This window comes from Protopterus annectens, chromosome 4.part1 (genome assembly GCF_019279795.1).
Source record: "Protopterus annectens isolate FY-2018-M chromosome 4.part1, PAN1.0, whole genome shotgun sequence".
NCBI classification, from domain to species: Eukaryota; Metazoa; Chordata; order Ceratodontiformes; family Protopteridae; genus Protopterus; species Protopterus annectens.
The window spans coordinates 74325960-74342293 of NC_056734.1; the positions used below are offsets into that span (position 1 = coordinate 74325960).

The window sequence follows — 16334 nt, forward strand, 5'->3', positions numbered from 1 at the left end:
CAAGAACTGAAAACTAACAGAGACAAATGTTACTTTTTATTAGTAATGAAGAATTGTTGAAATATACAAGCAAGTTTCATTGTGAAATTGATAAATAAGTGAATACGGTTTATGTAGATAGAATATTATTGATATTATTTCATCCTCATAAATTCAAATTAATAATTAATAAATGCATATTAACATATTATCACATTTGAAATGAATGCTAAATGAGTTAAGGGGATAAGCATACCTGGACAATGATTCTTGCATATTATTTCAAAGGTTTTTGTTAAAAATAATGAATATTATAAAACATAGAAGGGGTATTATAATTCCCATATTAAAACAAAAACAGACAATAAAAAGGATTGAACAATGTACCATCAAATAACATTACAGGAAACAGCTCAAGCATTTTACAGCTATTATACTGGAAGAACTTAAGAGAAAATTGTTAAGATTATAACTATTTAGAATGCAGTAAATGTATATTGGAAAACACTCTAGCAACAGATACATTTGTGTTGCAGCATTTTATTGAAGAAAATGCTAACTTGAGAAAGGGAAAGTTATTTACAGTGTTATAAGTTCATAGGCAGTTACTAGGCTATTGATTTGTGAGGATCTTAAAAAGCCAAGTCTTCCATTCATATTATTTATTGATTTAGATGTAGCATTCAATAAAATTAATAGGAGCATAATTTGGAATATCATGAATTATAAAGGAATCTCATAAATATTAATACAAATGATAAGTGACTTGTATCTTGAAAATTGTGTTGCTATTTATTGGTCAAAAGGTGAACATTGTTTAAAATCTACAGAAAGTACTCCAGCAGTGCAAGTTTTAAGTGCCTTTGACACATTTAGATCATAAGTTGCAAAGACAGGGACAAAAGGTGGAGGAGTCTGAATCTATATTAGCAGCAAACATAACCCTACATTTGTTAAACAGGATGGTGCCCTAGAATTTATCCACATGCAAATCACCATAGGCAAAGTCTCATACCGTATCCAAGCAAGCTATGGGTCACCCTCCATGTCCCTAGAATCCCATAGCTCATACCTAGATCTACTGGAGACACCCACTATTAAACCAAATACCCTATTCATGGGAGGCTTTAATTACCCCTCTATAGAGTGAGAAACATACACTGCCTCATATTCACAGGCACAATGATTCCTCAATTTATTAACACAAATACCCTTGACCAGATAGTGCACACACCCACCAGAGGTTAACACATACTGGACCTGGTACTCACCAATATGGAAGAGTGCTACCCCCCCCCCCTCCCACCGAGTGTCACATTCTCACTAGTGAGGTCAAACTTCAAAGCTGTCTTCTTCAAAATAAAAATGAACTCACTAACCCCAGCAAAGCCTGTTAAAGTTAGGAGCTATTCCAAAACTGTATTAAGTGATAGTTTAGCAAAATGCAATGCCCCTTCCAACCCTGAATTCACAACAACCTATGCAGAATTGTTCGCTGACACCCTGTACAACCATGTAAATGGCTGTGTAGAGGCTGCTGTCCCTACAAGAAGTAAGCCCAAAACAAACTATAAAAACAAACCATACTGGTAGAATCCTAACCTTAATAGTATATATACCAAAATGAAAAAAAGTCATGGTTAAAATCAGGAAGAGCAACTCCGATAATGATAGGAACTCTCTAATTCAACTAAACAGGAAACTAAGAAGACTAATTAAGTACAAGGCCAATTACAAGGTCAAGATAGCCTCACAAGCTAAAGACAACCACATGGCCTTCTACAGTTATGTCCAAAATCTCAAAGGCAGCACACATCGGTGTGCCAGACTGGTGGTGAATGTTGCCACCTTCATTGCGCAAAGTGACAGAAAATTAGCTGGCTGACAAATTGAACTCAAACTTCACCCCTCACTCCCCCCTGCCTCCCAACATGAAATACTTACTAGCATAACCTCCCCAACTATTAACAGGGAGCAGGTCCTGCTGGCACTCACTAAGGCTAAACACACAGCCTCAGCGGGCCCCAACAAAAGACTAGGATGCTTCCTAAATAGCTGAAATCTGACCTATCAGAACCACTTGAGTCACTTTTCAGCTACAGCCTCAAAACATGCTTTGTACCATGAGAATCAAGGTCTGCAATGATTATCCTGCTTCACAAGGATGGACCATCAACTGACCCCAAAAACGACAGACCTGTTTGTTTGACTAGTCTAATATACAATGCTATGGAATGAATTAACATGGAAATGATCAACAAAGGCAAAGGCAACCTTCAGACACTTGACCCAACCCAGTTTTGCTTTGTCAAGGGACGTCTTTGAGAAGGTCATCATGGCAATGGATGAGGGAAAAACAGTGCATGCCACCTACCTGGACCTAGCTAAGGCATTTGATATACATCTATATTACTTGATCAAAGCTTTAGTTAGTCGAGTAATTAAAGCTCGATCACTAAATATCAAAAATGCAAAACCGCGAACGTCAGTTTCCACGCAGGGAAACAATCACATAGTCCCAACATAAAAAAAAAAAACATGCCCCCCACAGCCCCCCTAACTAAATATACCAACTACGAGATCGGCCCACATTGTAGAAAGGGGAAAATCAGCGTAACAGCCAAACAAATTGTTTCCATGCGTGGAAATTGCCATTCACGGTTTTGCTGTTTTGATATTTAGTGATGAGCTTTAGTTACTCGACTAACTAAAGCTTCGGTCACATAATATAGACCCTTTGATACTATACCCCACTCAGGTATAGTTAAGAAACAAAACACAAACATAATCCAAGTGTAAAGCCAGCTCTTTATTCTCGATCTGGTACCTCGGCCTTTCACCTTCAAAGGATCACAGAAACAGTTCATATTATCAGAGTATAAATACACATCTTCTTAATAGTATAATTGATCTTAATTAACAAAACCATCTGGAATAATCAATTAAAACAATCACATTAATTTACATTCATAAACAGCTGAACAAATCACATATTGGGTTGCTCATGCAATAATGTAAGGTACATAGGGCAGACCAAAAGGATGGTTCGAGTTCGTATACTAGAACATTTAAGGGACATAAGAAATAATAATGAATTCAGTCCTGTGGCCAAACATTTTGTTGACTATCATGGTGGTTGCTCTAATAGTTTAAAATTTTGTATCTTGGGGAAGACATTTTGTTTTGAAAGTGGGGGTATGTTTATTCAAAAATTACTTGAATTAGAAACAAAAATGATTCTAAAATATAACACTTTAAAACCTGGCGGATTAAATTTGGAACTGAGCATTTAATTGTTGAAATTAATATAAATGTTTCTATTATTTAAAATATTTAAATTATATAATTATTTGCAGTGATTTGTTCAGCTGTTTATTTATTTATAAATAAGATATATTGCTGTATTGACTATTTCCATCTTTAAAACTGAATTGAAAATTCACTTTAAAACCAACTATGAATCTTATTGTTAGTTTAAATATGAATGTCACTTTAAATGAATGTGATTGTTTTAATTGATTATTCCAGATGGTTTTGTTAATTAAGATCAATTATACTATTAAGAAGATGTGTATTTATACTCTGATAATATGCACTGTTTCTGTGATCCTTTGAAGGCGAAAGGCCAAGGTACCAGATCGAGAATAAAGAGCTGGCTTTACACTTGGATTATGTTTGTGTTTTGCTCTTTTTGAAGTGTTTGTGGAATAGTTAAGAAACACACTGAACTGGGCATAACCCTCTATGTAGCTCAATGAATTGTCAGCTGGCTCACAGACACAACCCAGGAAATCAGGATTGGTGATACCACCTCCACTAAGAGACCGGTCACCAGTGGGATACCTCAGTGCTCTGTGCTGGTACTTCTCCTATTTGGCATCTATTTCTCATCAGTAAAGGCTAATGAAAGCACTTTTGGCTGATCAAGTTCTCAGATGACTGCAAATTGTGAGCTATCATAGATTCCCCCATGACACAAACATCTTACAAGAGGGTCTAACACAGAGGGTCTACCACTAAGAAGGTATACCACTAAGTGGTAAGAAAATAATTGTATGTCCCCCAACTTCTAAGTAAGGGGATGGCATCCAGATCTAAGGAAGTCATACTGCCACCTTATCAGACCTATAATTTAGTAACTGTCCCCTTCGGGATGTACCTGACTAAACATATGCAACAGCTGGAAAATTTACAAAGGTTCTTTACCAGGAGAATCTAGAGTATAAACACATTGCCCTATGCTGATTGACTTAAAGCCCTAACTCTATACTCTGTCTCCTACAGGTTACTGCGAAGTGATCTATGCCTGGCATACAAGGCATCTTCATATCCATCTCTGATGGACCTTTTGCACATATGCAAAATGAGTGGCATCAGAACCACAAGATCCAAGGATTTAAATTTTGCTGGTGACATAAATAAGACATGTTAGCAAAACAGATATGGGTCTCAGAGGATCCCCATGCTCTGGAATAGGCTCCCCATCCATATGAAGCAGAGTCCATCCCTAACCATATTTAAGCATAACCTTGACCAATGGATGGGAAAATTAAAATTCACTCCAGGTCTGACCCCCATATCTCTGATAACCAGAGGTAGACAGCAATGCCCAAACTAACAACCCCCCCCCACATAACCTCTAGAAACTTCCTAACACACCCCCTCCTAATAAACACCCTTGATACATAGGAACACAATTGGGTCAGATTGCACTGCTAGGCTTATAAAGGTCCTGGTGGTCATTAGCCTAATATATAACTATGAATAATGAACTGGGATCACCAGGCATAATATAATGAAGTCCATGGATGATATACCTTTAAAGCAAACAAAAATACTCTCCAGCACATCCCCATAGTTTTGATTGCATTTTAAATTAGATGGCTAAAATTCATGAATCATTTGAATATCCCTTGGTCTAAGTCATACAACCTTAAAACTAACAACTATACTCTCTCAGAAGCTAATAAAAATAAACTAAGTAGGATCATAATGTTCATAAGAATGCTGTGCATAAGAATAAAATGCATATGTATTAGTTGCATTTCTTTGTACTGAAGTCAGGATATGTGTTTTTTTTTTTCACAACTGACAAAGAAATCTAATTTTTATTTAAAAAACACTGATTATTCTGTTTCATGGCACTTCTCATTCTACTTTGTACTGTTTACCTATGTGGTAATGCTTTCTGTTTAATATTGTTTTGGAAACTTATTGCTAAATCCTGTACTTACAGTGACTAATGTTTTTTTTTTCCCTAAAGCAAACGTAACATGTATTAAAGCATCTGATTCTCAGAGATAGCAGTGCAAGGAATTAATTATTCGTTATGCCTGTAAAAGTACAGATACACAGTAAAATGATCAAAGGGGATTTCTGTTTAAAACACAACCAGCCATGTGTTTTCAAATAGGTTTAATGTAGAAAAGGAGCATTTATTTATAATAGGGATAAGTGACATGAATTTGTTATGTGAATAATATAGTAATGTACCTGTAACCAAAGTTTGTGGGGCTAGAAAAGCTGCAGAGAGGATATCATCCTGGTGCTGCACTCCTCCTTTCCATTCAGATGGCTGCACAAAGAACTGGGTGAATGTATTCATCCGGAATACTGTGATTATCCTGGGAAAATAAAGAGTTATTCAATCTGTTTAGATTAAAAATACTCATTTCATTCATCAAGTTATCACCCATTATATGCATCTACATTGATATGATGATGTAGAGACTGAGATTTGTTATACCAGTGCAGAAAACATAATGGAAACCAGGTCTCAAAAGTAGCCCAACCACCTTTGTGTCTGTAGAATAAGTGCATATGCTTGTGGATTTTGTGCCTGCAGAATCATGACATATATATATGGTTTACCTTCATTTTGTCACGAGTCATTTGTTCGATGCCCTTCCATCTAAATGACAACCGCAAAAACTCACAACGGCGACTCACATATGTTCAAATGACTACAATGCGAATGTATTTAGCCATTCAAACACATGGACAAATGTTGAAAATGGTTTTCACCTAAACCATTTTCAATATTTGTACTAGGAGGCTTCTGTGATTCGCTCAATCGACTGGAAATTCCTGATAGCACAAACCATTTGCGATCAAATGAAGGTTAACCTATATATATATATATATATATATATATATATATATATATATATATATATATAGGTCTACTTCAAAATATCTAAAACCCATAACATCTAATTTCATAACATTGAGACCAGAACATCTAAAACCCAAAACATCTAAAACCCAAAACATCTAAAACCCATAACATCAAATTTCATAATATCTAACACTACAAATCACAAGAAAATAGCATCTACTCCACATATAATGACACCAAACTACCAAGCACACTTTTTACTACTTTTCTGCAGGGGGCAAGCCCCCCTACACCCCCATGTGAGGGGCTCCACCCCCCACACGCCCATAAATTAAATATACCAACTCCAAGATTGCACTGCAGTGGGAAAAAGTTAATTTCCTAACCCCACTGTATCAAGCCTCCCTGCAGAAACGTAGTAAAAAGTGCCTTCAGTAGTTTGGTGTTGTTATATGTGGAGGGGATGCTATTTTCATGTGATTTGTAGTGTTAGATGTTATGAAATTTGATGTTATGGGTTTTAGATGTTTTGGGTTTTAGATGTTCTGGTCTCAATGTTATGAAATTTGACGTTATGGGTTTTAGATGTTTTGAAGGGGACCCTTATATATATATATATATATATATATATATATATATATATATATATATGGTTTACTATCATAAATTCGAAAATCAGAACAAAACGTGTCTGCATTTTCGAATTTATACATCGAAAATGAAATTTCCGAAATTTCCTAAAGTCGAAAACAGCTGTGTATTGTCGAAAATGTTGCTCGCGACATTTTGGGCAATACACAGCACTCCCACCCATCCCGTAACTACCTACCTAACCAGCCTAAACACACAGTTATGCAGGGGGGCAAGCCCCCCTGCACCCCCCACACCCCCCAACTTAATATTCCAACTCCGAGATCGCACTACAGTGAGGAAAGGGATGTTTTTCCCTAACCGCACTGTACCGCGATCCCCTCACATGAGCGAACGTTAGAATTGTGAATGCACAGTCCATTCGCAATGGTAACGTTCGCTCACATCACCTGCCGAAATATGAAGTATTCGAACATCTGTTGTTCGAATACTTCATAGCTGTGCAAGTGCACGTCAGCATTGTGATAGTAAACCTATACATATATATATATATATATATATATATATATATATATATATATATATATATATATCGACTTCATAATCTCGAAAGACTGAAATCTCGAATTTCAGTTTTTCGAGACCATGAAATCGAATCCACACAACACCGAAAGCCCAAAACCGCGTAATTTTAAACATTGAAAACACAGCAAACACCAGACCACACATATACCATAACACACACACATGACAAAATAAACAAACAAAACAACACACATCCACAAACCTACATCACAAATAAGCAGGGGGGCAAGCCCTCCTGCACCCCCCACACACACCCTACTTATATATACTATCTCCGAGATCGCACAAACAGAAAACAAAAGCAAACTCACACACACACACACACACACACACATTCTACATTCTCTCACACACACATACACACAGACACACACATCACACATATCAGCACACTCACATACACTCAAACTCCTACCCAAAACCCGTACAAAACACTCACTTACCTGACATTACACCTAAATCCACACATGGCACCGCACACCATCCACATACAACCCCGGACATTATGTAGCGTAAAGCCATAACCGTGAATTTGAGATATTCATATTCACGATAATGCACTTTCGTTGTTTATTTTTTTCTTAATGTACAAATTCTTATAGTGTTCCTGCTGTCTGGAAAATGGCAAAGAATTATTTTAATTAAATCTACCTCAACAAGAACCTTTTTAACAGTGACAAGCATGTGCTTCTGGCCTTACTAGATAAAATCTGTGCTAGCCCAGTTTTATGCAGGATATTGACATACACTGTCTGTGAATTTCTGCCTGCTGTATTAGTCACTGTTTCTCAAAATTGGAAGTCTGGCTAAGAAAGACCATACAGTTCATAAATTAGTGTTAGGCTAACTGCCTTTGTGGGCTATTTTAAGTTTAGCCAATTACTCTATGTAAAATCAAACCTTGCATCTGTAAGGTAAACACCTTAACTATTACGCCAACCTCCCTCCCCAAAGAAAGTTGGGGTTCAATAGTTTCAAACTCATATATCTACTGCTCAGAGGCCAGTGCCTTACCACTAGACCATGGAGAGACATTTGATCAATACGTTACCAATAAGCTTCCCGTGAAAGTTAAATCATAGCATAATATTGTTTAAATTGTGAGATAAACTAGAATAATCTTGACAAATATTTTTATTATTTTAAAGAAATGCATAAAAACTTGTACCAAAACTCTATGATATCAATATAAAAGTGTAGAACATTGCTTTGCACAAGTCTAGTTTGATGACTTTCAATATGTAAAACAAAATGCTTCAAATAGCATATAACTGTTTATTTTTTACTGTAAAAAGAGAGTGCAGTTTAAAATGAAACAGGATTGCTTCTTAACTGTGGAAATCGATAGTGCAAATCTTGAGCTTTTTGCAGATTGCTGAGTTAGGTCACATAATGATTTCCTTATTTGGACTCTAGCTTTCTAAAGCTTACCTTCTCCCTTAGACACGTAGCTCTGAAAACAGGAAAGGCGTCTCCTAAAATTCAAACCAAAGCAACAAGAAATCCTATTTGAGGACTTGTAGATGGACTGTTTATTATCTTTGTCACAAGTTGTTATAGAAGTACACTAACTACAGGAGTTATTGCTGAAAGATAGCCTTAAAGACAGGGCTCTTATCTTTAAGATCTCTGAAAATACCATTTTACACTTAAAAGCTAGGAACAGTAAGGACGCAGCATGACTGGCATTCATAGAGATAGACTGCACTTCTGCAAAAGTCTTGCTCATCTAAGTGGTGTAGAACAGCAGGATTAAGATGAACTGAATCATCAAAGTAGCAATGATAGTGCTTATGTCCAGCTAGCTGTACTTCAGACTATGTAAATGAGCAAGGGAACAACTAGGTAAGGAGACATATTCATATAGTGAAGCCAATATCCTGAAGTGTAGGACAGTGAGAAATATTACATTTCAGTAACACACTGTGCAATCCTATGATAACTAAAAATTGTGAACTCAGCCCAGTGCATGTTCTGGCTCGGCTTCTATTGCCAGCATGGGGTATGGTAGTGTAGCTAGCTGTTTCTAGGGTTTGTCTTAGGTACTGTGATGGCTTAGCAGCATTGTTTGGGTTGCTGATACCACAAACAGCTATAAAACCCTGAGTGATTGAAGATGCTGTGCTGTGGTATTCACAAATGTGGACACTTGTCAGATGCTTACAGGAGGAGGAAAAGAGTATACATCAAAAATAGAAGAAGGAGAAGACAGTAGACAGAGGATCACAGAAAAGGACAATAAATAAGAATGTACAGAATGGAAAGCAGGCAGGACTTTTTGTGAGGATAGGGCACCCATTTTATACAGACAGAGAAGGGAAGGAGGGAAGAATGACAGATAAAGCATGGCAAAAAAGATGGTAGGACTATTTGCAGAGGTGGACAGGCACACATGGAACATTACAGAAAAATATGGCTGGATGTGCACACATTAGAATGGAGAGACATGGCATGAACACAGACAGAAGGTAGAGATATGGTGATGAGAAGGGATGGACAGCACACAAGGTATGGGTGTGATACAAGAAGAAAAATGGAAGACATGGCTGGGGATAGGGTGGGTATGAGCAATATCATGCTAACTGCTGCCCCAGCCCATGGGGGACATTTTTGTGATCCATTATCATGTGATAGACAAAGCTAGCTGGTGATATGGGTCACACCCACCCCTGCTAGCTCAATTGTTGGGACCATGCATGTGAGTGAATCTGCTATTCACTCCAGGATACTCACTATATGGGCCATAGGGTGTTTTTAGGTGCAAAACAAGCAGCAGAGCAACTCATTCCATCCCTAGATAATCTTAGAATTCAGTTGGAATTAAAGAGATTAGAGCTAGAGATGAAATACCTAGATGCTGAGGCAACTGAAACTATTAATCAGCTTAAGGGGAAAATGCAGCAAGAAAAAGCTCCAGAGAGCAGAGAAGGAAAGGAAGAGTCAAGATGATATGGTCATGACACAAGAAAGGGAGAATGAATGAGAAGAGGGACATAAGCAGGTTCAAAATGAGAGGAAGATGCTGCCCCTTCATCAAAGCCATGTGACTATTGGGAAAGGTAAAATTTCTAGATGCAAATGTCAGTACCAAATAGTTTCCTCAGAGTAAGGAGGAGCATGCTTTTGATTGGTTTATTTGGGTAATTGAAAGGATGTGAACACCAAACTGCCCAATGACAATGGATAGAGCTTTTAACTCCTCTGCTAACTTGTAAGGGAATGTGCACTGTGTCAAAATGTCCAGTGTGGATTGTCTGAATTATGATAAAGTTAAAAACTGCTTATTTCAATGTTTTAAACTGACTACTGAAACATATTAAAATATCAAGTGAACAGAAGAAAGGCAAATGCTAATGTGAGCAATTATACTGCAGAAATAAGCATTTGCTTTCATAACTGAATGAGTGTATGGCAAGTCACTATGTTTAAAGAGTTAGGAGACCTTACTGTAAGGGAACAAGCACCGAGTACTTTAGCTGAGGACATGAGAATCTGGTTAACAGATCAGGAGAGGAACACTGCTTAGAAAATGGTAAAAAAGTGACCTCTGTCTAGCCTGCGAGTCAAAACTGCAAATGAAGGTGGTACCCAGCATCACCCACGGCTATAACTCAGCACATAGAAGGCAGTTTAAACCTTTACAGCAGGGTACACAACAATGAGGGAAAACACTGACCAGGTCCTGGAGCAAAAAAATGGTCCAAATGTCCACAACAAAATGTCAGCGAATAAATACCATGCGAGGGAGCCAATGAATGTAGCAGTACAGAAGCAGTAGGTATTCCTGTAGCTGCAGTTGCTCCAGATTATCACAAGAGGCTATACTCTATCCTGGTAGAAGTTAGACTGTTGCTAAGAAGGATATTGCATCAGGTACAGAAAGACTGCAACTCTGGCTATCCATTCAATTTAGGGTCACAGAAGGGACAGCTTTTCAGATGCCATTTACTAGGCCTTGTTTGAACTTGGAAGAGGGACAGGGAGACAAGCAGATTGCAGTCTATAATGATATCAGCAAATGTTCTAATAATTTGTGATTTTAACAACACAGGACCCTGTGTAAATATAGTTGCATGCAGCCAAGTCTACACTTACATATGTAGAAGGTAGCAGTGGTGAGACCCAACCAGTGCCAACACCTTAAACAGAAGCTGTAAATGTGGCCACTACAATCAAAAGCAAAGTGGTAGTAAAATTCCTGAACCAGAGCCAGCGCCGTAACTGAAGAAAGACTCAGAGGAAATGTCTATAAAGTGAGTGCTACAGAAATGTGATAATACAGTGGTATATTAGTTTTTAGTTTCCACTGAACTGCTAATTCCATTCCAAAATTTGCAGGCTTAGTCTACTTTGATGCTACCTTAGGACAACAATAGTGATGAAAATAAAAATATCTCCATTTTTTTACTTCAGCCATGAGCCTTTTACTTGCTGAATATTAGTACATTACACTGTAGCAATATTTTACAGTGATGTGAGCTGTGTAATATGCTTGCATATAATTTGATATCTATAATGGCATTTTTCCCTGTATATTTAAGCATTAACATATGCATTCTTGTAAATATTGTTTTATTTTTTCCTTATTGAGTGTCATGCTTTGGCTGCCAGGGTACACAGCGGATAGCACAATAAAAAGCACTACCAATTTTTTTTAGAAATTACAGAGAATTGAAATAAAATATTACAAAGATTTAGAAATTACAGAAAATTACAATACATGTACATGCAATCGAGAATACAATATATGTACGGTCAGGCACAAGGAAAAGAAAACATCTGCAGTTATAGTTAATATAATATTTTACTGGATGACAACTGGTTGTTAGATTAGGTATACTATCAACGGGGCGATCATTCTATGCCCGAATTGGAAACAATGAATGCCCTAGTTCAACATTTTAAAATAGCAAAAAAAAAATGTTGAAGGTATAACAGCGAATGCACACTAGCATTCATTGTTGTGGATTCAACATTTTGAATGCAGATCACACTATAGTGGGGATCTGGAAATGCACCCTTTTCCTCACTGTAGTGCAATCTTGGAGTCTGTATATGTAAGTAGCAGGGGGGCACATCCCCCCACATGGGGGGGGGTGCAGGGAGGCTTGCCCCTCTGCAAAATGTTCATTGCTCATGTCCAGAAGTGTGGTATTTTCGGTAAAGTCGACATTCCTGAGATGTTAACTTTCCTGAAATACCTTGTTCGGTCATGTTCGTGGTCGTAGATTTGATTTCCCACATTTCAGGTCAGAAACATGAACACTCACACATTGCAAGTGCAAGATTTTGATAGTAAACCATTAGATTATGTTGGGGTACGGGTAACAGAATAGTAATATTTGCATTCATGAAATATGGTTCCTATAGTTAGTTTAGTATATTAGTGAAAGATAGGGTAATAAGAGGCATTTATAGGGCAGCATATTAATGTGCAGCAGTGAGTGTGATAGAGGAATAAGGAGTATTAGTGTAAGTACAGCAGAGTGGAAAAGCTAGGGAGGTATAGTTATTTAGGTGGATGTAATCTTGCTTCTTTTATAGTGTACATGTTGGTGGATTAGGTTAAGTGTAGTTTAATAATCTTGTAGAGGAGTTCAGGTTATAGAGGGTTGAGAGGAGGTGCAGAAGCATTGCCACAAGGTGGAGAGATGATGGCGTAGAGACCTGTTGAAGTGGGAAGTGTTGCTAATTGTTCTGATAGATGATGGGAGTGAGTTCCAGAGTTTGGCTGTAGTCTAGGAGTAAAGCATTTGAACAGCTAGAATTTTTAACCGTAAGAGAAATTGGTTTACGGATCTGAGAGGTCTGTTGGGTTGGTACAGAATTAGCAGTAGGGAAAGGGCTGGGCAACCTGAAGGCATGTAGATGATTTTGTGTGATGTAGTTAGTTGTATGTATGTGAAGTAATGTGGAAGTTCAAGCCATTTCAATGAGTGGAGGGAGTAGCAGTGATGGGAGGAGCATTTTGTGTTGGTTGTAAACTTGGCAATTTCCTTGCAACAAATCTCATTTTTTTTTTCAGAGAGTAAAGGTAGAAGAAATATTGAAGCAAGGGTCTGTTTAAAATAATGGTTTAGGAAATGTTTATGTCTGTAGATGGTGCCCAGTTTTTGTAGGGTCTTTTTGACATTGTTGTGGATGTGTAAGTCAAAAGTTAGGTTTTCATCTATGGTTATCCCTAAAAGTTTTGAATGGCAGACTGCTACTATGATAGTATTATTCTGACAGTAAATTAATTCAAACTTGTTTAAGAGGGTAGGTTTTTGGGGGTGAACAGTAAAAGCTTAGTTTTGTTGGGGTTAAGGGCAAGATGGTAGTTAACCATCCAGGTCTCAGTGGATGAGAAGGCATCTTGAGTAAGTGATTTAAGTCTAGATGTAGAGCTGACAGTGCAAATAATTGTTGACTCATCTTCACATTGTATTACTAACCCACTGGTAAGAGAAGAGTGGAAGTTATTAATGACTATGTTGAAAAGAAGGGGCCCTAGTATTGAGCCTTGGGGTATGCCTGTAGATGTATTTAGAAAAGGTGAGCAGGTGTTGTATCATTTGGTGGATTGTTGTCTATTTGTAAGGTAGCTAGTGAACCAATATAATTGAGGGGAGGTGACACCAAGGTTGGTTAGTTTAGTCAGAAGTAGAGACTGGAAAAATGTATCAAATGCCTTGGTGAGATCAAGAAAGAGTGTGGAAACAAGTTTACCAGACTTTTGAGCTTGATTTACTGTTTTCATGAAGTATATAAGGGCTGTTTTAGTGCTATGTCCAGACCAGAAACCGTGTTTGTTAGGTGAAAGAAGTTGCTTTTAGAGTAGGTAGTTTAAAAGTTGGGAGTGTAGACATTTTTCAAGGATTTTAGATACTGGGGAGAGTATGGCTATTGGGCAGAAACTGGAAATGTCAGCAGTGTTGCCCCCTTTATGTAGTGGGAGAATGTATGCTTTTTTCCAAAGGGCAGGTACACAGGACTCTTGGATAGACTGGTTAAAGAAGTATGCTGATTGGGTAAGAAATAGCTTTGGCTGTAATCTGAAGATATTCAGGAGGAAGCTTATCAGGGGTGTTAGTCCTTGGCTTGAGTTTAAGGAGATATCTTGTTATAGTAGAGGTGGATATAGAGGAGAAGGTAAATGTGGGTATAGAAGAGTTTTGTGTGGATTATTCAGAAGAGGATGGGCTGGTACTAGTGGCAGTTTACGGAAATGTTTTTGCAAGGTTGGCTACAGATTTAATGAAATATGTGTTGAAGAGGGTTGCTATCTCAACTGGTATTTTTTCTGGATTGGACAGGGGTTATTCTTGGTGCCAGGGCTGATAAGAGAAAAAACAGAGTGCCAGAATTGTTTTGGGTTTTGTCTGTAATGGTTTTGGAAGCCAAGGTAGTGTTTTTATTGTCATTAATTAGGCGTTTTGTTTGGTTACGAAGTTGCCTATATTGTAACAGGTCTGATTGTTTTTTTTTTTTTTTGAGGGTTTTTTTGCCATTTTTCCATATTTTTCCCTAGAATTCACAAGCTGCTTTGTGTTTTTAGAGAGCCAAATGGCATGCTTTTCTTTTACTCTCTTTTGCCATGGGGAGCAGTCTGTTTAGAATGGAGAGGAATGTTGAATTAAAGAACTCAACTGTTTTCTCGAGTGGAAGAAATTTTAGTCTGTTCCAATCAATGTTGCTCAGAGTTTCACAAAAGTTAGCATGGTCAAATTTGGTTAGGTTTCTAACAAGTTTGTGTTGGTGTTAAGTGGGTATAGGAGACATCTTACTTATTATATAGGCAGGTAAGTGGTCACTAAAATTACAGGTTAGGATGCCTGCTGAAGAGAGTTTGTTAGGATCAGAGACAAGAATCCAGTTGAGTATGGAGCCACAGTCTTTATTTTTGCTGGGTCTAGTTATGCTATTGATAAGTTGTGTAAATTTGAAGAAATTAATATTTGATAGTGGGGAAAGGTTGTGTTGGATTGGCCAGTTTATGTTTACATAGCCAAGAATAATTGTTTCATTGTTTATGTTATTTGAAGTCCAAGCAAGGAGTTCTTCTAGAATTGGGCTGTTATTGCCTGGGGGAATATAAAGGGCTATTATGCAAAGATTTTTACAATCGTTCAATTTTAGGAATGCAGCTATGATTTTGGCAGTAGAGAATTGTGAGGTGACCCCGTACCTGGGATGATGGTAAAGGTATTTGGAGATAGGAGTGCAATGCCTCCCCTTCTTTTATGGGCTCTATCAGCTCTTATATAGAAATAGCCTGGTGGGAGGAATTCTGAGTCTTTAATGGAAGGTTTTTACCAGGTATCTGTTGCAGCAATTATGTCAGGTTTATTATGGGCTATCCATGCATGGAATTCAGGGATTTTGTTTCTAATGCTTTTAAAATTGAGAGTTCTTAAATTTAGAGATTTGTAGGAGTTAGAGTTGTTGAGTGTGGAAGGTGAGGGGCCTGGGCTGGGATGAATATCTCCACATTGAGACAGAGTGCAGAATGTGTGTGGTAGGAGTGTGGATAAAGGATTTTTTTCTAGAGTTTGGGATTACTATATTATACTGTTGGTATGGGTAAAGGATTCTTAGTTTAACAAGTAATAGTATATTGCATGTAAATAGACTTGAGGATATCTGAGGGTAGGAGCTTGTCTAGATGTAGATAAACCTTTAATAGGTAGGTGTATGGTATACAGTAATGCTAGGTTTGACAGGAGAAGGAATGATAATGAGAGAGCTAGAAGCAATGCAGTATTAGTGGTACAAGTAGTGATGGCGGTAGTAAGTGACATGGTGGATGATTAAGAGTGTGAGAAATATAGAGTGAAAACTGTGAGAGGTAAGTTTTAGATAGCGGTAGTAAAAATAAAAACCAAAGACAGTTTAAGATAAATGTAATAATACTAGGAGTGAGTTGCAATGCTGTGAAGGTAGAAGTTTCTTATTATGAGTGTGTAGAACAGAGATGAGAGGGTTAATTTGTATAGTGATCTAGGTATTGTGGTTGGGGAGGTGTGGCTATCTGGAATGTTAATTAAGGAGTATGTGTTATACGTTAATTGGGTTGAGGGGT

The 16334-nt window shown here is 37.5% G+C and overlaps 1 protein-coding gene across 1 annotated transcript in view; it reads right to left on the reverse strand.

Annotated features, from left to right (window-relative positions):
* The window catches only part of WDR49 (WD repeat domain 49), a 983894-nt gene that overhangs the window by 415691 nt on the left and 551869 nt on the right, over positions 1-16334 (reverse strand). The window contains exon 11 of the mRNA XM_044070738.1: positions 5473-5603. Within this exon, the coding sequence (XP_043926673.1) occupies positions 5473-5603 (131 nt within the window). The remainder of the gene's footprint in view (positions 1-5472; positions 5604-16334) is intronic.